This window comes from Ranitomeya imitator, chromosome 7 (assembly GCF_032444005.1).
Source record: "Ranitomeya imitator isolate aRanImi1 chromosome 7, aRanImi1.pri, whole genome shotgun sequence".
In the NCBI taxonomy this organism is placed as follows: Eukaryota; Metazoa; Chordata; class Amphibia; order Anura; family Dendrobatidae; genus Ranitomeya; species Ranitomeya imitator.
The window spans coordinates 182,814,003-182,833,539 of NC_091288.1; the positions used below are offsets into that span (position 1 = coordinate 182,814,003).

Consider the following 19,537-nt stretch of genomic DNA (forward strand, 5'->3'; position numbering starts at 1 on the left):
AGTGTGTCCTGCATTCTGCCCCAGTGTGTCCAGCATTCTGCCCCCAGTGCTCCAGCATTCTGCCCCAGTGTGTCCAGCATTCTGCCCCAGTGTGTCCAGCATTCTGCCCCCAGTGTGTCCAGCATATTCTACCCCCAGTGTGTCCATCATTCTGCCCCAGTGTGTCCAGCATTCAGCCCCCAGTGTGTCCAGCATTCAGCCCCGGGCCCCCCGGATCGTTGCTCTCAATAATAAAAAAAAAAGTTCCTACCTGACCGCGCTCCTGCGGTGAAGGCGAAGCTCCCTCCACTCAGCTGAAACGCACACTTGCCGGCAACTGATTCTGATGTCAGACGCCGGCAACGTGAGCGCTGCGGCTGATGTCAGCTGCCAGCCTCTGATTGGCTGGCGGATGTTAACTATTGACATGCGGGCGCGGGCCCACACCCGCACGTCAATAGTGTTGCCGCAGTGCCGCGCCGGCCCCCTCTGCCCACCGGGCCCCATACGCGAGACAGGGCAGTAATGCCCTGATGGTGGCCCTAAGGAAGACTACATGGCACGAGCCAACCAGTCCTGTAGTGATAATCTCCCGCTGATAAAACACTGATGTTATTGAAACAACACACAGCCAGGTAAGTGACACATCACTGGAATCAGCGTCTCTAGCCTTATATTATGCCGCTCTTAGATTGCATAGCAATAACCTGGTAACCGATTCCCTTTAATGAGTGGTGGTTTCTGTAACACCAAAGCCCCATTTATATTTCTTTACAGCCTATATTTTCCCAAAAAATAGTGCTATTTGTCCCGAATACCGCAAAAACTGCAGTAACGACATCCGATAACTAAATATATATTTGATTCTTTTACCTTTTATTACAACAGTTTAATATTTCCTTATGTCATGTGCACTCCTTAAGTATAAATTACCTGTACACAGAGGCCAATTCGTCCATATCATGGGTGACTGCTGAGGTCCTGTGGATTTTAGGACGTTTCATGGTACATCTACCACTGGATGAAATCAGAAAAATTAACATTAATGAAGTAAGTAACTTATAATTTTATCATCTCCATTTTCTTTGTGTTAGTGAACACACGGCTGTGTTTTATGGCAGTGGCCATTTTTGCAAAAAAAATTACAACAGGAAGAGCAGATAATAATTGTATTTGAAGGGGTCACTGACCTTGGATCAGAGATTGCCCTTCACTGATCGGGTCTGATCTGTGGCAGAACCACATTTCCCACCACCACACTCTAGTTCCTATCTTTTCCCAATTTTTCTTGTTTTTTTTTTTTCTAAATTAGACAACCCTTTTAATTTCTCAAGATAAACCAATGGTAACCAACATTTTCTCAACATATAAACAATAAAAAAAAGGACAGAAGTACAATAAAAAAAAATCTGTGATGACCCTTGCCACGTGAGTTCGGATGAAAAGCCAAATCAGACATTCCACTTGCAGAAACATGTTTCAGGGTCTTTGCCCCTCATCAGTGCTGACTTCTAATCTGGCTGTATTCAGTGTTGTCAATGGAAATAAGACAAAATTTCAACATTTTTTGACAGTGACTGCTATTTTTTAATTTCTGTTTTTTTTTTTTTTTCTTTTATGAGCAATTTTACTATCCCGGTGGAAATCCTCTGTCAGTGCGCCGCTACACAAACGTTCTAATTATCATATTTTTATGGGGGGTTTTTTTGTGTCCTCAGATCCGGATTTTTATAAGCTATGACAATGCCACAAAGCAGCTGGATACGGTATACGACATCACACAAGATCTAGCAAAAGCGTTCCTGGAGTTAATCAATTCATCCGGGTTCGATTTGAGAAACATTTCCACTTTATATAGGTAAGAAAAACAAATCAGACAAAAGACTACGGTCATTTTTTTTATGACCGTCCTGCAAAATGTTTTATAAAAAATGCGCAGAAAAAAAAAAGTTTCTGGTGGATTTAAAGTGTTCCCAGGTACATTTGGGTTGTGGACATGTTACAGGAGGGAGAACATGTAACCGATTTTATATCTCGCTCAGGAGCACTTAATTTACCCTTATGCTCAGCACTTCCATATAGATCCGTCACCAGATTTCACTATATAAACTGCACATATTATAACACAGATCTCTTGGACCTGAGTAGACTGGTGTACTTACTTTGAAATTGACTCTCAGGATGACTGTTTAAACCTTTGTGAAAGTTTCCTATGAAAATAGATATTGTAGGAGTCTGATAAAGATTTTCAAAGTGCACCATCTTCATCAGGTCTAAGGTATCTGTTCAATGATGTATGCAGCTTTTATTATGAAATCTGGTGACAGATCCCCTTTAAAAACACATAGAAATCAGCCATGAGAAAAGGAAAGCGAACAAGCTAATGACCACATGATACAGTTCATCGCTTGCAGCTCTGGAGCATAGAGAGAAAGCAAAGCAGCCACAACAGAGGTACAGACTGAGGTCCAGAATACACTTTATGGCGTGACAAAATGTTATTGCAGCACCTTTAAAGGGAATCCGTCAGTAGTTTTTTTTCTATGTAATCTGAAGAGAGCAGGAGATAGAGACGGAGACACCGAATTCGGCGATGTGTCACTTGTCACAGTGCGAGCTGTGGTTTACTAACTGTGAAGGATTTATCACTAAAAGTGACTAGTCTGATCCCGCCCCCTTCTGTGATAGGCAGCTCACTCTCTATGGACTTTGTACACAGAGACCCTGGTGTGGGCGGGCTTAGCTGTGGTGTGGGCGGGGTTAGCTTTCTCAGCTCTGCTTCATTCTAAATCTAAAAGCTCTGATTGTGTGAGAACGGCTGCTCCCAGTAAACTAAGTGATACATCGCTGGAATCAGCTTCTCTTTGCCTACGCCAGACTGCTCTCAGATGAGGTAGCAGAAACCTAGTGACAGATTCCCTTTAAGTACATTATGACAGCATTGATTGATGAGGTCCTCCCGCATGACTATCACTGAGCAGCCTGCGGAGAGTAGCACACCATATCTGTATGAACAGCTATCTCCTCTGTACCTTTTAGGCTTGGTTTACTCATCTGCTTCTATGATGACACCCAAGATCTTGATCCGGTGATGGCAAAAGCTCTACTGCATCAGATGATTAAGTGCAACCAGCTGAGGGGCTTCCGAGCGGATGTACAAAAGGTGGGCAAATCCGAAATAAAGTGTCTTCATAAAGTATATATTAGCTGTTTAAGAAGAGAATAAAAGTAAACATGGTATCATCAATATCTTCTCATTGTGTTACTCAAAGTGGATCTGTCACCAAACTTCACAATAGAAACTGCATACATTATTGACCAGATCTCTTAGACCTGATGAGGCTGGTGTGCTTACTGTGGAAATCCATGTCAGGAGGAATGTCCAGTTATAGAGTGAGAGTTCATGAGTCCAAGTGTATTCAGTCTGCACTCACCCAGCCTGACTGACAGCTGCAGCTTGTACTGTACAGTGTGAGAACTCAGCAGGGAGGAGGTACACTGAGGATTAGAGGATTAGGCAGCCACTTTGTCATGGATTTTCTATTTAATTAGACTGGTCTGATCAAGTTTAAAATATATAATTATGAAAATCTATGCTATAAAATGGCCCAGCAAAAATGTGACTCTGAGCACTGTGTGTAACCTCCAAATTGCAGGGACAAATTCTATTTTTCAAGTGTCTCTTCATTGAGTAAGGTCAGTTCTCAGTTCCCAACTTTATAATACTCCAATCTTTCCCATTCTTATACTTTTAGGTGCGCTTTTATTGTTTTCTCAGCTACTCTACACAAAGTTTTTACAAACCTCATCCACTTTGCAACCCGTTCACCAATTACTTATTCTACGCCCACATTCTCCATTTTGTATTTGGAAAATTCTTATTGAAAACATTCATTTACATGGCGTTGGGCAGCACAAAATAGAAATCTAGTCCGCATCTAGCTTATGATATTAGGGTCATTTCTATTGTATTGCTTGTGAAAGGCTAAGTTATTTTTGTATGACCCTAGGGCACAACTTCGTAATCTCGGCCCACAGCTCTCAGCATTTTAATACAATTTATTAAGGTATTTTCAGCAGCCACTAGAGGGAGCTCAAGTGCTTACTGCATACTGTGTTATTAGTGAGTTCTATGTACATTATAATGGTATGCAGATAGCTCATCAGCTCCCTCTTGTGGCTGCTGTAGAGAACTGGAATGTTATCTTTGTGTGTATTGGATTTAGAGCTCTGTATCGACAAACAACATGATGATAAAATGTGGAAATTTCACTTAAAGGTTGTTTGCTCCATAAATGACTGCCCAGAGTGCATAAATGGTTTTTGTGTATTTCCTGTTACATGTTACATTGTCCCAATCACAGCTGTGGTCTAATATGTTCCTTTGTTAAAATAAATATATATCCCAAAGTAAAATTCTATTTTACAGTTGAAGTCTCAGTTCCTTCAAATAGCTGTCCTAAACCAGACCCTGAATGAAAGCCTGGGTTCTCTCTCAGACGCCGTGGTTGGCCTGACCATATCACAGCTTGAATCCTTATCCCCAGAAGCTGTGCAGCACGCCATCCTAACACTCCAACAAGTCTCAGGATGGACCAAGAGCCAGATAACAGTCCTTACAAAGAAGTTCCTTCACTCTGAGAAGGTAATGCGGATGTAGAAAGAGATCACAGTATGGCCAGAAAGGCTTTCCAGCTGCTGTCGAGTGCACTGTACATATCTCTGAGCTTTACTAAGCATATCTAGTGGGCAATAATAGAGGAAGTAGATGATACAAACACAAAATAAGCCATTTTGAAGCAAAAATACAAAATAGACATGTAACTTATAATTTGCCAAGTTGTACAATTTTACAAGGTTACAGGCATTCATGCTATGTGAAGACTTCCTCAATGCAAAATTTTCAATAGTGTCCGTATCTTAAGTTACCATTTCTAATTTTGATGTCACCCTATGGGATAGAAATCCCTTTGGCTTCCCCTAGACACCAAGGCCAAGTTGCAACTGATTCCTCTGCACTTCATTCTCCTGCACTTCCTTCCTCTGCACTTCCTTCCCCATGCACTTACTTCACCTGCACTTCCTTCCCCTGCACTTCCTTCCTCTGCACTTCCTTGTCCTGCACTTCCTTCCCCTGCAGTTCCTTCTCCTGCAATTCATTCCCCTGCACTTCTTTCCCCTTCACTTCCTTCCTCTGCACTTCCCTTGCAATTCCTTTTCCTGCACATCCTTCCCTAGCTCTTCCTTCCCCTGCACTTCTATCCTCTGCACTTCCTTTCCCTGAAATTTATTATCCTGCACTTCCTTCCTCTGCACTTCCTTCTCCTGCACTTCCTTCCTCTACACTTCCTTCTCCTGCACTTTCTTCCCCTGCACTTCCTTCTCCTGTACTTCCTTCCTCTGCACTTCCCCTGGACTTCCTTCCCCTGTACTTCTTTCACCTGCAATTCCTACCCCTGTACTTCCTTCCCCTGCAATTCCCCTGCAATTCCTTTTCCTGCACGACCTTCCCTAGCACTTCCTTCTCCTGCACCTTCTTCCTCTGCATGTCCTTTTCCTGCACTTCCCCTGCAATTCCTTTTCTTACACTTCTTTCCCCTGCACTTCCTTTCTTTGCACTTCGTTCCCCTAAAATTCCTTCTCCTGCACTTCCTTGCTCTGCACTTCCTTCCCCCAAAATTCCTTCTGCACTTCCTTGCTCTGCACTTCCTTCTCCTCACTTCCTTCCTCTGCACTTCCTTCTCTTGCACTTCCTTCCATTGCACTTCCTTCTTCTACACTTCCTTCCTCTGCACTTCCTTCCTCTGAAATTCCTTTTCCTGTACTTCCTTCCACTGCACTTCCCCTGCAATTCCTTCCCCTGCATTTCCTTCTCCTGCACTTCCTTCATCTGCACATCCTTCATCTGAAATTCCTTCTCCTGCACTTCCCCTGCAATTCCTTCTCCTGCACTTCCGCTGCAATTCCTTCTCCTGAACTTCCTTCCTCTGCACTTCTCCTGCAATCCCTTCTCCTGCACTTCCTTCCCCTACACTTCCTTCCTCTGCACTTACTTCCTCTACACTTCCTTCCCCTGCACTTCCTTTCTCTGCACTTACTTCCTCTACACTTCCTTCCTCTGCACTTCTTTCCCATTCACTTCCTTCTCCTGTATTTCCTTCCTCTGCACCTCCTCTGCAATTCCTTCTCCTGCACTTCCTTCCACTGCAATTCCTTATCCTGAAATTCCTTCCTCTGCACTTCCTTCATCTGCACTTCATTTTCCTGCACTTCCTCTGCACTTCCTTCCACTGCAATTCCTTATCCAGCAATTCCTGCACTTACCTCTCCTGTACTTCCTTCCTCTGCACTTCCCCTGCAATTCCTTATTCTGCATTTCCTTCTCTTGCACTTCCTTCCCCTGAAATTCCTTCTTGTGCATTTCCTTCCTTTGCACTTCCTTCTCCTGCACTTCCTCTGTACTTCTTTCTCCTGCACTTCCTTCCCCTGCACTTCCTTCTCCTGCACTTCCTCTGCACTTCCTTCCACTGCAATTCCTTATCCAGCAATTCCTGCACTTACCTCTCCTGTACTTCCTTCCTCTGCACTTCCCCTGCAATTCCTTATTCTGCATTTCCTTCTCTTGCACTTCCTTCCCCTGAAATTCCTTCTTGTGCACTTCCTTCCCCTGCACTTCCTTCTCCTGCACTTCCTCTGTACTTCTTTCTCCTGCACTTCCTTCCCCTGCACTTCCTTCTCCTGCACTTCCTCTGTACTTCTTTCTCCTGCACTTCCTTCCCCTGCACTTCCTTCTCCTTTACTTCCTTCCTCTGCACTTCCTTCCCCTGCACTTCCTTCTCCTTTACTTCCTTTCTGTGCACTTCCTTTCTGTGCACTTCCTTCCCCTGCACTTCTTTCTCCTTTACTTCCTTTCTCTGCACTTCCTTCTTCTGCACTTCCGTCCCCTGCACTTCCTTCAGCTACACTTCCGGTTAGAGATTTATTTCTCACGTCAGCGATCTATCTGTACTTCCCCTGTCAGAGTAGTGCTTGGCTCATCCAAGCTTTCATTTTTTTTCAATGGGGAGAGGGAAGAAAGCTGCTATAAGACATCTCTGGTGGCGTCTTGTCCTCCCAAAAAGATCAGGCATTTCAGTTCCCCAATGTCATCTGTCGGAAGAGAGCCATACACATTAGATTGTTGGACGTCCCTGCTGATGACGGAGGGTTCGGTGGACTTTAATCTAATATGTACGGGGGCTTTAGTGAGACGTGTCACTTCTTAGTTGACCATGTAAGAATCTGAAGCATTTGCTGTATTTTGTGGTTACCATGATGGCATTTGTTATTGATATGGCTTTCTGCATCTGTTATAGGTTTTATCATATTCTAATGTAAGTCAACTGGGAGAACTGGTGTCGGGAGTCAGTGCAGATTCCTTTTATGAGATGAATTCCCTGGATCTTTTTATGGCCCTAAAAAGCGGCCTCTGCCAGCATGCAGCATATTTTACTCCAGCACAACAAGAAAGCATCCTAAGTAAGGTAAGTAACCCAACACTTTGACTGACACATTTCAATTCCTAAAATTACAGAAAAATATATTTTAAAGTGTGCTATCATGAAAAAAAACTACCTATTGTTAAAAACAGGCTTTTGTGTTACTTTTTTTTTTATTATTATTATTGTGACAATGTTTTTTTTTATAACATCACAATCTTAAAAAAAAAATTGTAATCTTGCAATTTTCACACTAGCCAGTGGGGCAATTTTAGACTCATACTTCCTGTTCTATCAGAAAGAGTTTTCGGCAGGCTCCTTATCATCAGAGACAGGATTAAAGTGACAGGTAACGCCTCTATACACAGCTGGTAACACAGGATCCACCAATCAAAACAGGTAATGTCACAGCTCACCTGCTCCCCCTCCTATCTCAATAATCTTTGCACACGCTGATTAGGATTAGTATAGGATTGGGGTCTGACCTTTTTGGCTAATGTATGTGGGTTATTTCCTGAAACAACAGGAAGTTAGTCTAAAAAAAAGCCCCAGTGGCCAGTGTGAAAATTGCAAGATATATATATATATATATATATATATATATATATATATATATATATATATATATATATATTTCAATCCTTTCTTTTCACAATAATTTAAAAGTACCAGTTTGATGGTAGCCTGTATTCTGTATGCAGATGGCAGGCTGCTGTAAGGAAAAAGGTTAGAGACCAGTCTTAAGAAAAACCTAGAATTAAAGGAATGGTCTAGAATTTGTAAAAACATGGCTAATTTCATCCAAAAACAGCGCCACACCGGTCTACTGGTTGTGTGTGGTATTGCAGCTCAGCTACATTTAAGTAAATAAGGTTGAATTGCAGCCATTATTTTTTAATCCCAGAAAGTTCCTCCTTAAAAATAATTTTTGTTCACAAATCCTGGCTTAGAAAACACATTTTCAAGTACCCTGTTGCAGTATTACTAAAGGTGAAAATTTCAGAAAGGCATATGCAAAGAGATACAATCTCTCCCTTTGGAGTACCTAGCATGCCTAGACAGATAGCTAGCCGATTTGATGTGAACTAGATAATGTGGTGGAAATGTAGAAATCCACAAACAGATTACAGTGATCATCTCAAGCTGTAATCCCCTTTAAAGGGGACTTGTCACTTGCTATAAATATTTAAATGTTTTACCTGGAATATTTGCCGTGTTTCTCCTGAATCCGGCGTTGTTTTTCTTTCGTTCCTGCGCCTTTCCGTTCCCGAGATATAGCCCAATCTTACCTGTATGTAAATCTAGGTTTGTTATCGAATTGGGTGTGGTGCTCAAGAAAACGCCCACAGAGAAGAGCTGTGAACCACAGCCTATTGGTTTACACATTTACATAGGGAAAAGAGGGTCATATCTCAGGAACCGAGAGGGGTAGGAACAAAAGAAAAACAGCGCCGGATTCAGGAGAACAGTGACATTTACACTGAGTAAAAATCAAAACACATTTATGGCAAGTAACAGGTCCCATTTAAACTGCTACTTGTTTATTATTTCAACTGTAGTGTTACTAGTGGTTACATCCTGATAAAATAAAGTTTATGGAAACCTTATATTTAGTTCATCTCATACAACGTAGAATCATAATGGTTAGAACATACATTGATATCACGTTGTAACTTCAGAATTTATCAGTGCCACGCACATTATCTGACGGTTTTATGACACAGAATTACAGAATAGTCAATGTTCCCTACCCTGACATTTAGAACAATGCCATGAAATGTCGCGGACGTAGCACAATCGCACAGTCACATTTCCTCGCTGTGTTCCTTTCTAATTAGCTGATGTCATCTGGAGAATTCCTAAGCGTCCTGTCGGACATGAATGGAGCTTTCTTTAAACAAGTGTCTCTCTGGCAACTCTTAGCACAAAGGAAGGTGGACGCTACTGAACTAAGTGACAAAGAGATGAGAGTGAGTCAGGTAATGATGTGTTTCACCCGAATGCCCTTCAGCCATGAGCCCCTATTTAGGCAGGGAGTAGAAGCAGCACACGTTGGGCAATGTCTCCAGGGAGTCATTGTTCCCAGGTGCATTCATTAAAGAGACTTTGTAGATAAAACTCATGTAACCAAATATTCCTCAAAAATGGGTCAGTAGTTTCATTCACGAAATCGCTCGAGTTATCAGTCGCCACTCCACAAAAAGCAGCATTCTGTAATATCATGTGGTCATTAATTACATGGGTCCTTGACACTTGGCTAGAGGTCACCATAACATCACTACCATGTTATATCATGGTTAATGGATTTATAAAGATGTATTTCTTTACCACAGTTATGGTCGAAATGTATTGGGGTCAGAGCCCCTATACCGAATAGTCATGGACTCCAGTCTTCGAACCCTCCTTTCTAGCTTGATTGACATCCCCATGTGTCCTCCATGTTTTCAATTCGCCATTGACTCTTTACTCATTCGCAGTACAAAGGTGACTTCAAGGCAACGGCGCAACCTAGACTTTGGTAGTCCTCTGGGACCCACACAAATTGCTAGAATGGGTAACTTATGTCCATTTATCCCTTGGCCAGAAGGAGTTAATTGGGGCAGCCTATTGTCTCTATTATATTGCTCCATTTAAAGCGAACCTGTCAGTAGGATTTTGCTAAGTAAATTACAGGCATTGTCCGGTTGGCGCTGTTAAACTGATTAAAATAATACATGTGGTGAAGAAATCTGTCTTGTGGTTCTTGTGTAATCAGTGTTAGAAGTTTTCAGTTAATGATATGCTTGTGCTTTGGGCAGAGTCTTATCTTCATGCTCTAGGCCAATGAAACCAAGGAAAGACCTGCCCACAGGCCGCCCCGGAGCACAGTCTGTCTCTCTCTGTCTCTATGATGAGGAACATTTTTGTGGTTCGGTCGGGGCGGCCTGTGGGCAGGTCTCTTCTTGACTTCTCTGGTTTAGAGCAAGAAGATAAGACTCTGCCTACAGTCCTGTCCCGGAGCATGAACATATCATTAACTGAAAACTTTTAACACTGATTACACAAGAACCACAAGACGGATTTCTTAACCCCAGGTATCATTTCAATCAGTTTAACACTGCCAACCTGACAATTCCTGTAGTTTACTTAGCAAAATCCTGCTGACAGGCTCGCTTTAAGTCCTACTGGTTGTGGCCATGGGAGAACAAGGATAGACCAAACGCATAAGTCCCTTATTGTCTTAATGAGTGTGAGTTTCAACCCAAATCAATCAGTTATCACCTATCCAGCGGATATTTGTATGGAATGATGGAATAACCTTTTAGGGCCTTACAACACGTATAATGTGTTTTAGGGATGCTTTCTATAACTAACTGTCTGATTCCATTATGTGTTTTCTCTTTCAGGCCCTTCTTTTGTTTGATATGTTGTCTCCACACGTTCCATTGGTGAACCTGCTGAGGTATGGATGGTTATGGTCTCCTAGGAATGATCAGACCTTTCATTAGAAGCTAGATGGCTTACTGGTAAAATAGCACATTGTATGTAGTGGGTTATTAGAAATACTGTACATTTTATAGGTAGTTAGGTTAGATTCTCATAACGGCTCAAACACCCCCTTGTGTGTATTAGATTATATCCAAAATAGTAAATGCAGGCTTGTACTACCACACATGATGAGTAACTACATTTACTTGCTTTTCATTTAAAGGGGGTTGTCCATTAATTTAACATTGATGACCTATCATCAGAATAGGACATCAATGTATGATCTGTAGGGGTACAACATCCGGCACTCCCGCCAATTAGCTGTTCTCAGTGGCGGCGGCTGGAAGTGCTGTTATAGAGCTGTTCCCTCTACTGATAGTGGTCGTGGCCGGGTACTGCACATCCACCCCATATTGATTTGATTAAGAGACAGATGTGCAGCACCCGGCTGCGGCCACTATCAGTAGACGGAGCAGCTCCATAACTGAACAAGGGCTCATTCAGACATAAGTTTTTCGCATACCAGCACTTTCCGTGTTTCTCACAAATAGCTCACGCAGTGAATGGGGCTGTTCACATGTCAAATTGATCTGAGTGTCGGATCAAAATTGGTAATGCAAGTCTATGGGTCTGTGAAAAAATTGGACAGCACTCAGATGCCATCCGAGTGTAGTCTGTTTTTCACAGACTGTTAAATAGGAGAAGATGGAAAAACTTTTTTTCCTTTTTTTCACGTATGTGGAAAAACTGATGAAGCTCGAACCAAACTCTGATGAAACTGTAAGCGAAATCATTGATAAAACTCAGTCAGTTTTTCCTGTACATGAAGAAAAAATTACGCCTGAATGAGCCTTTAGAGAGTCGCAGGTGCTGAGCTGACCCTTTCACTGCCAACATCTATACTCCAAATGAGTATGTTTGATTTCAATGCAATTGAAGGCAGGAAAATACACTGGGGACAATCAGGAATGAAGACAACTCCTCTAAGGCCAGTCTCACACGTCCAGATAATTCCGGCACCGGAGAAATCAGTACCGGAGTTATCCGTGTCCGTGTGCTCACGTAGCACATCAGTGTGGCACACGTGCGGTAGCCGTGTGCCGCTGCACGTGTGCCGATTGAGGACCACACGGTCCGTGCTGGAGACAGCGCTACAGTAAGCGCTGTCCCCTGCTTTTGGTGCTGAAGGTGGCATTCATTCCTTCTCCCCAGCAGCGTTCGCTGGAGAGAAGGAATGAAAAATCAAGGTGTTTTTTTTTGTGTGTTAAAAATAAATTTTGGGGTCACCTCCCGCCTCCCATCCCCTGTGCGCCCGCCCGCTTGCCGAGAAATACTCACCCAGCTCCTGCGATGTCTCCTCTCAGTGCTGGCAGCAGGTCCTGTGTGAGCGGTCACGTGGTATAGCTCATTACAGTGAGGAATATGCGCACCTGGGTGAGTATTTCTTGGCAAGCGGGCGCACAGGGGATGGGAGGTGGGAGCTGACCCCAAAATTTATTTTTTACACAAACAAAAAAAAACACCTTTAATTTTCATTCCTTCTCTCCAGCGAACGCTGCTGGGGAGAAGGAATGAATGCCGCCTTCAGCACCACAGGGGGGACAGCGCTTACTGTAGCACTGTCTCTCCTGCGGGCGGGACGTGCACACGGAGGAGAGTGCACACTGTTCTCCGTGTGCGGGACGTATTGCGGTACGTGCTGCCGGAGAAACGGAGACAAATCTCCGTGTTTTGCACACGGACATACGGTCCGTGAAAACACGCTGACATGTACAGAGACACATTGATTTTAATGTGTCTTCGTGAGTCAGTGTCTCCGGTACGTGAGGAAACTGTCACCACACGTACCGGAGCCACTGACGTGTGAAACAGGCCTAAGGCCGGTTTCACATGTCAGTGTCTCCGGTACGTGTAGTGACATTTTTCTCACGTACCGGAGACACTGACACATGTAGACCCATTCAAATGACTGGGTCTATGCACATGTCAGTGTGTTTTGACGGACCGTGTGTCCGTGTGCAAAACACGCAGGCATGTCCATTTTTACCCGGACACACGGGCCACTGTTGTGAATTCTGTGGCTGAGTTCACTTCTGTGGTCACAAGTGGTATTGCAGTCTCTGGGCTTCCTCCCTCAGGTGTTTTGGTGAGCTCGTTGGCTGCCTTGCTATTTAGCTCCACCTGAGTCTGTCTTCCTTGCTCCTTGTCAATGTTCCAGTGTTGGATCTGAGCTACTGCATCTTTCCTTGGGCCTGCTGCTCTGCTAGATAAGTGCTTCTAGTTTGTTTTGTTTTTTTCTGTCCAGCTTGCTATTGTCTTTTGCTGGAAGCTCTGAGAAGCAGAGGGGTGCACCGCCGTGCTGTTAGTTCGGCACGGTGGGTCTTTTGCCCCTTTGCGTGGTTTTCGTTTTAGGGTTTTTTGTAGACTGCATAGTTCTCTTTGCTATCCTCGCTCTGTCTAGAATATCGGGCCTCACTTTGCTGAATCTATTTCATTCCTACGTTTGTCTTTTCATCTTGCTAACAGTCATTATATGTGGGGGGCTGCCTATTCCTTTGGGGTATTTCTCTGAGGTAAGTCAGGCTTGTATTTCTATCTTCAGGCTAGTCAGCTCCTCAGGCAGTGCCGAGTTGCATAGGTAGTTGTTAGGCGCAATCCACTGCTGCTTATAGTTGTGTGAGGATAGATCAGGTACTGCAGTCTACAGAGATTCCACGTCTCAGAGCTCGTCCTATTGTTTTTGGTTATTGCCAGATCTCTGTATGTGCGCTGATTACTGCACGCTGTGTTGCCTGATTGCCAGCCATAACAGTACAAGGAGCCTCACCAATGATTCCCAATAGAGGGAAAAAAGAAATCCTGACATCATTTTTTTTTCTTAGCTCTGTCTTCAGTCTTTTTTTTCCCCTAGACATTAGAGTGCTTCAGGACACAGCTGTGGACATGGATATTCAGGCTCTGTGCTCCTCAATGGATAATCTCGTTGTAAATGTACAAAAGATTCAAGATACTATTGATCAGAAATCGATGCTAGAACCAAGAATTCCGATTCCTGATTTGTTTTTTGGTGACAGAACTAAGTTCCTGAGCTTCAGAAATAATTGTAAGCTATTTTTGGCCTTGAAACCTCATTCTTCTGGTAATCCTATTCAACAGGTTTTGATTATTATTTCTTTTTTGCGCGGCGACCCACAGGACTGGGCGTTTTCTCTTGCACCAGGAGATCCTGCATTGAGTAATGTTGATGCATTTTTCCTGGCGCTCGGATTGCTTTACGATGAGCCTAATTCAGTGGATCAGGCTGAGAAAAATCTGCTGGCTTTATGCCAGGGTCAGGATGATGTAGAAGTATATTGTCAGAAATTTAGGAAATGGTCAGTACTCACTCTGTGGAATGAATCTGCACTAGCGGCTTTGTTCAGAAAGGGTCTCTCTGAAGCTCTTAAGGATGTAATGGTGGGATTTCCTATGCCTGCTGGTTTGAATGAGTCTATGTCCTTGGCCATTCAGATCGGTCGTCGCTTGCGCGAGCGTAAATCTGTGCACCATCTGGCGGTACTGCCTGAGAGTAAACCTGAGCCTATGCAGTGCGACAGGACTATGACTAAAGTAGAACGGCAAGAACACAGACGTCTGAACAGACTGTGTTTCTATTGTGGTGATTCTACTCATGCTATTTCTAATTGTCCTAAACGCACTAGGCGGTTCGATAGCTCTGCCGTTATTGGTACTGTACAGTCCAAATTCCTTTTGTCCATTACCTTAATGTGCTCTTTGTCATCGTATTCTGTCATGGCGTTTGTGGATTCAGGCGCTGCCCTGAATCTGATGGATTTGGATTATGCTAAACGTTGTGGATTTTTCTTGGAGCCTTTGCGGTGTCCTATTCCGTTGAGAGGAATTGATGCTACACCTTTGGCCAAGAATAAGCCTCAGTACTGGGCCCAGCTGACCATGTGCATGGCTCCTGCACATCAGGAAGTTATTCGCTTTCTGGTACTGCATAATTTGCATGATGTGGTCGTGTTGGGGTTGCCATGGCTACAAACCCATAATCCAGTATTGGATTGGAACTCTATGTCGGTAACCAGCTGGGGTTGTCAGGGAGTACATGGTGATGTTCCATTTTTGTCTATTTCGTCATCCATTCCTTCTGACATCCCAGAGTTCTTGTCGGACTTTCAGGATGTATTTGAAGAGTCCAAGTCTGATGCCCTACCTCCGCATAGGAATTGTGATTGTGCTATCGATTTGATTCCTGGTAGTAAATTCCCTAAGGGTCGTTTATTTAATTTGTCCGTACCTGAACACACCGCTATGCGCAGTTATGTGAAGGAGTCCCTGGAGAAGGGACATATTCGCCCATCGTCGTCACCATTGGGAGCAGGGTTCTTTTTTGTAGCCAAGAAGGATGGTTCGCTAAGACCGTGTATTGATTACCGCCTTCTTAATAAGATCACTGTTAAGTTTCAGTATCCCTTGCCATTGATTTCTGACTTGTTTGCTCGGATTAAGGGGGCTAGTTGGTTTACTAAGATTGATCTTCGTGGTGCGTATAATCTGGTGAGAATCAGGCAGGGAGATGAATGGAAAACGGCATTTAATACGCCCGAGGGTCATTTTGAGTATCTGGTGATGCCGTTCGGACTTGCCAATGCTCCATCTGTTTTTCAGTCTTTTATGCATGACATTTTCCGTGAGTATCTGGATAAATTCTTGATTGTTTACTTGGATGACATTTTGATCTTCTCAGATGATTGGGAGTCTCATGTGAAGCAAGTCAGAATGGTTTTCCAGGTACTGCGTGCTAATTCCTTGTTCGTGAAGGGATCAAAGTGTCTCTTCGGTGTGCAGAAAGTTTCATTTTTGGGGTTCATCTTTTCCCCTTCTACTATCGAGATGGATCCGGTTAAGGTTCAGGCCATCCAGGATTGGACTCAGCCGACATCTCTAAAAAGTCTGCAGAAATTCCTGGGCTTTGCTAATTTTTATCGTCGCTTCATCTGTAATTTTTCTAGCATTGCCAGACCATTGACCGATTTGACCAAGAAGGGTGCTGATTTGGTTAATTGGTCTTCTGCTGCCGTGGAAGCTTTTCAGGAGTTGAAGCGTCGTTTTTGCTGTGCCCCTGTGTTGTGTCAACCTGATGTTTCTCTTCCGTTCCAGGTCGAGGTTGATGCTTCTGAGATTGGTGCAGGGGCGGTTTTGTCACAGAGAGGTTCTGGTTGCTCAGTGTTCAAACCATGTGCTTTCTTTTCCAGGAAATTTTCTGCTGCTGAGCGTAATTATGATGTGGGCAACCGAGAGTTGCTGGCCATGAAGTGGGCATTCGAGGAGTGGCGTCATTGGCTTGAGGGTGCTAAGCATCGCGTGGTGGTATTGACTGATCATAAGAACTTGACTTATCTCGAGTCTGCCAAGCGCTTGAATCCTAGACAGGCCCGTTGGTCGTTATTTTTTGCTCGTTTTGATTTTGTGATTTCATACCTTCCGGGCTCTAAAAATGTGAAGGCGGATGCTCTGTCTAGGAGTTTTGTGCCCGACTCTCCGGGGTTATCTGAGCCGGCGAGTATCCTCAAGGAAGGAGTCATTGTGTCTGCCATCTCCCCTGATTTGCGGAGAGTGTTGCAGAAATTTCAGGCTAATAAACCTGATCGTTGTCCGGCCGAGAAACTGTTCGTCCCTGATAGGTGGACTAGTAAAGTTATCTCTGAACTTCATTGTTCGGTGCTGGCCGGTCATCCAGGAATCTTTGGTACCAGGGAGTTGGTTGCTAGATCCTTCTGGTGGCCATCTCTGTCACGGGATGTGCGTGCTTTTGTGCAGTCCTGTGGAATTTGTGCTAGGGCTAAGCCCTGCTGTTCACGTGCCAGTGGGTTGCTTTTGCCCTTGCCGGTCCCGAAGAGGCCTTGGACACATATTTCGATGGATTTCATTTCTGACCTTCCCGTTTCTCAAAAAATGTCGGTCATTTGGGTGGTCTGTGATCGCTTTTCTAAAATGGTCCATCTGGTGCCCTTGGTTAAATTGCCTTCCTCCTCTGATTTGGTGCCTTTGTTCTTCCAGCATGTGGTTCGTTTACATGGCATTCCTGAGAATATTGTTTCTGACAGAGGTTCCCAGTTTGTCTCGAGGTTCTGGCGAGCCTTTTGTGGTAGGATGGGCATTGACCTATCTTTCTCCTCGGCCTTCCATCCTCAGACTAATGGCCAGACCGAACGAACCAATCAGACCTTGGAAACATATCTGAGATGTTTTGTTTCCGCTGACCAGGATGATTGGGTGTCATTTTTGCCGTTGGCTGAGTTCGCCCTTAATAATCGGGCCAGCTCGGCTACCTTGGTCTCTCCATTTTTCTGCAATTCTGGGTTCCATCCTCGTTTCTCTTCAGGACAGGTTGAGTCTTCGGACTGTCCTGGTGTGGATTCTGTGGTGGACAGGTTGCAGCAGATCTGGACTCAGGTAGTGGACAATTTGACCTTGTCCCAGGAGAAGGCTCAGCTTTTCGCTAATCGCAGACGCCGTGTGGGACCCCGACTTCGTGTTGGGGATTTGGTTTGGTTATCTTCTCGTCATATTCCTATGAAGGTTTCCTCTCCTAAATTTAAACCTCGTTTTATTGGTCCGTATAGGATTTCTGAGATTCTCAATCCGGTGTCTTTTCGTCTGACCCTCCCAGACTCCTTTTCCATACATAATGTATTCCATAGGTCGTTGTTGAGGAGATACGTGGCACCTATGGTTCCATCTGTGGAGCCTCCTGCCCCTGTTTTGGTGGAGGGGGAATTGGAGTATATTGTGGAGAAGATTTTGGATTCTCGTGTCTCTAGACGGAAACTCCAGTATCTGGTCAAATGGAAGGGTTATGCTCAGGAAGATAATTCCTGGGTTTTTGCCTCTGATGTCCATGCCCCAGATCTTGTTCGTGCCTTTCATGTGGCTCATCCTGGTCGGCCTGGGGGTTCTGGTGAGGGTTCGGTGACCCCTCCTCAAGGGGGGGGTACTGTTGTGAATTCTGTGGCTGAGTTCACTTCTGTGGTCACAAGTGGTATTGCAGTCTCTGGGCTTCCTCCCTCAGGTGTTTTGGTGAGCTCGTTGGCTGCCTTGCTATTTAGCTCCACCTGAGTCTGTCTTCCTTGCTCCTTGTCAATGTTCCAGTGTTGGATCTGAGCTACTGCATCTTTCCTTGGGCCTGCTGCTCTGCTAGATAAGTGCTTCTAGTTTGTTTTCTGTTTTTTTTCTGTCCAGCTTGCTATTGTCTTTTGCTGGAAGCTCTGAGAAGCAGAGGGGTGCACCGCCGTGCTGTTAGTTCGGCACGGTGGGTCTTTTGCCCCTTTGCGTGGTTTTCGTTTTAGGGTTTTTTGTAGACTGCATAGTTCTCTTTGCTATCCTCGCTCTGTCTAGAATATCGGGCCTCACTTTGCTGAATCTATTTCATTCCTACGTTTGTCTTTTCATCTTGCTAACAGTCATTATATGTGGGGGGCTGCCTATTCCTTTGGGGTATTTCTCTGAGGTAAGTCAGGCTTGTATTTCTATCTTCAGGCTAGTCAGCTCCTCAGGCAGTGCCGAGTTGCATAGGTAGTTGTTAGGCGCAATCCACTGCTGCTTATAGTTGTGTGAGGATAGATCAGGTACTGCAGTCTACAGAGATTCCACGTCTCAGAGCTCGTCCTGTTGTTTTTGGTTGTTGCCAGATCTCTGTGTGTGCGCTGATTACTGCACGCTGTGTTGCCTGATTGCCAGCCATAACAGGCCACCAAATGTGCCACACACGTGCACATGGAGAGCAGTGTACACTGTCCTCCGTGCGCATGGATGGCCGCGCTGGAAGCAGCACTATTGTAAGCCGCTGTTCCCCTGCGTGGGGTCCCCCCTATATTTTTAAACAAACCCGGCAAAACTCACAGGTGTGGGCTGCTATTTTCTGGCTGGTAAGGGGCCATGGATATGGCCCCCCCCAACCTGAAAACAGCAGCCCGCAGCTGCCCACAAAAGGTGCCTCTATTAGGCTGCCGTCACACTAGCAGTATTTGGTCAGTATTTTACATCAGTATCTGTAATCCAAAACCAGGAGTGGAACAATCACAGGAAAAGTATAATAGAAACATATGCACCACTTCTGTATTTATCACCCACTCCTGGTTTTGGCTTCATCAAATACTGATGTAAAATACTGACCAAATACTGCTAGTGTGACGGCAGCCTTAGATGTGTCAATTCTGGAGCTTTGCCTGGTTCTTCCCGCTTGCCCTGTAGTGGTGGCAAGTGGGGTAATGAGGGGTTAATGTCACCTTCCTGTTGTAAGGTGACATTAAGCTGGCTTAGTAATGGAGAGGTGTTAATAAGACATCTATCCATTACTAATCCTATAGTTGTTAAAGGGTTAATCAAACACCACACAGTAAGAAAAAAAGTATTTTAATGAAATAAAACAATATACTCAGTTTTTCCATCTTTATTTGTCTGCCATTCCAAGCGAAGCCCTCAATCTCCTGTAAAAAATGAAAAAATAACAAACCAACAATATACCCATACCTGTCCGGCGTAAAGTCAGTCCCATGCTGAAATCCATATCTGGGATATATACAGTTTACAACCGGGAGCGGTGC

At 44.3% G+C, this 19,537-nt stretch overlaps 1 protein-coding gene across 1 annotated transcript in view; it reads left to right on the plus strand.

The window, feature by feature from the left end:
• The window catches only part of OTOA (otoancorin), a 60,093-nt gene that overhangs the window by 9,293 nt on the left and 31,263 nt on the right, over positions 1-19,537 (plus strand). Inside the window, exons 9-15 of the mRNA XM_069735589.1 lie at positions 923-1,029; positions 1,698-1,837; positions 3,019-3,142; positions 4,409-4,624; positions 7,335-7,502; positions 9,296-9,436; positions 10,844-10,899. Of these exons, the coding sequence (XP_069591690.1) occupies positions 923-1,029; positions 1,698-1,837; positions 3,019-3,142; positions 4,409-4,624; positions 7,335-7,502; positions 9,296-9,436; positions 10,844-10,899 (952 nt within the window). The remainder of the gene's footprint in view (positions 1-922; positions 1,030-1,697; positions 1,838-3,018; positions 3,143-4,408; positions 4,625-7,334; positions 7,503-9,295; positions 9,437-10,843; positions 10,900-19,537) is intronic.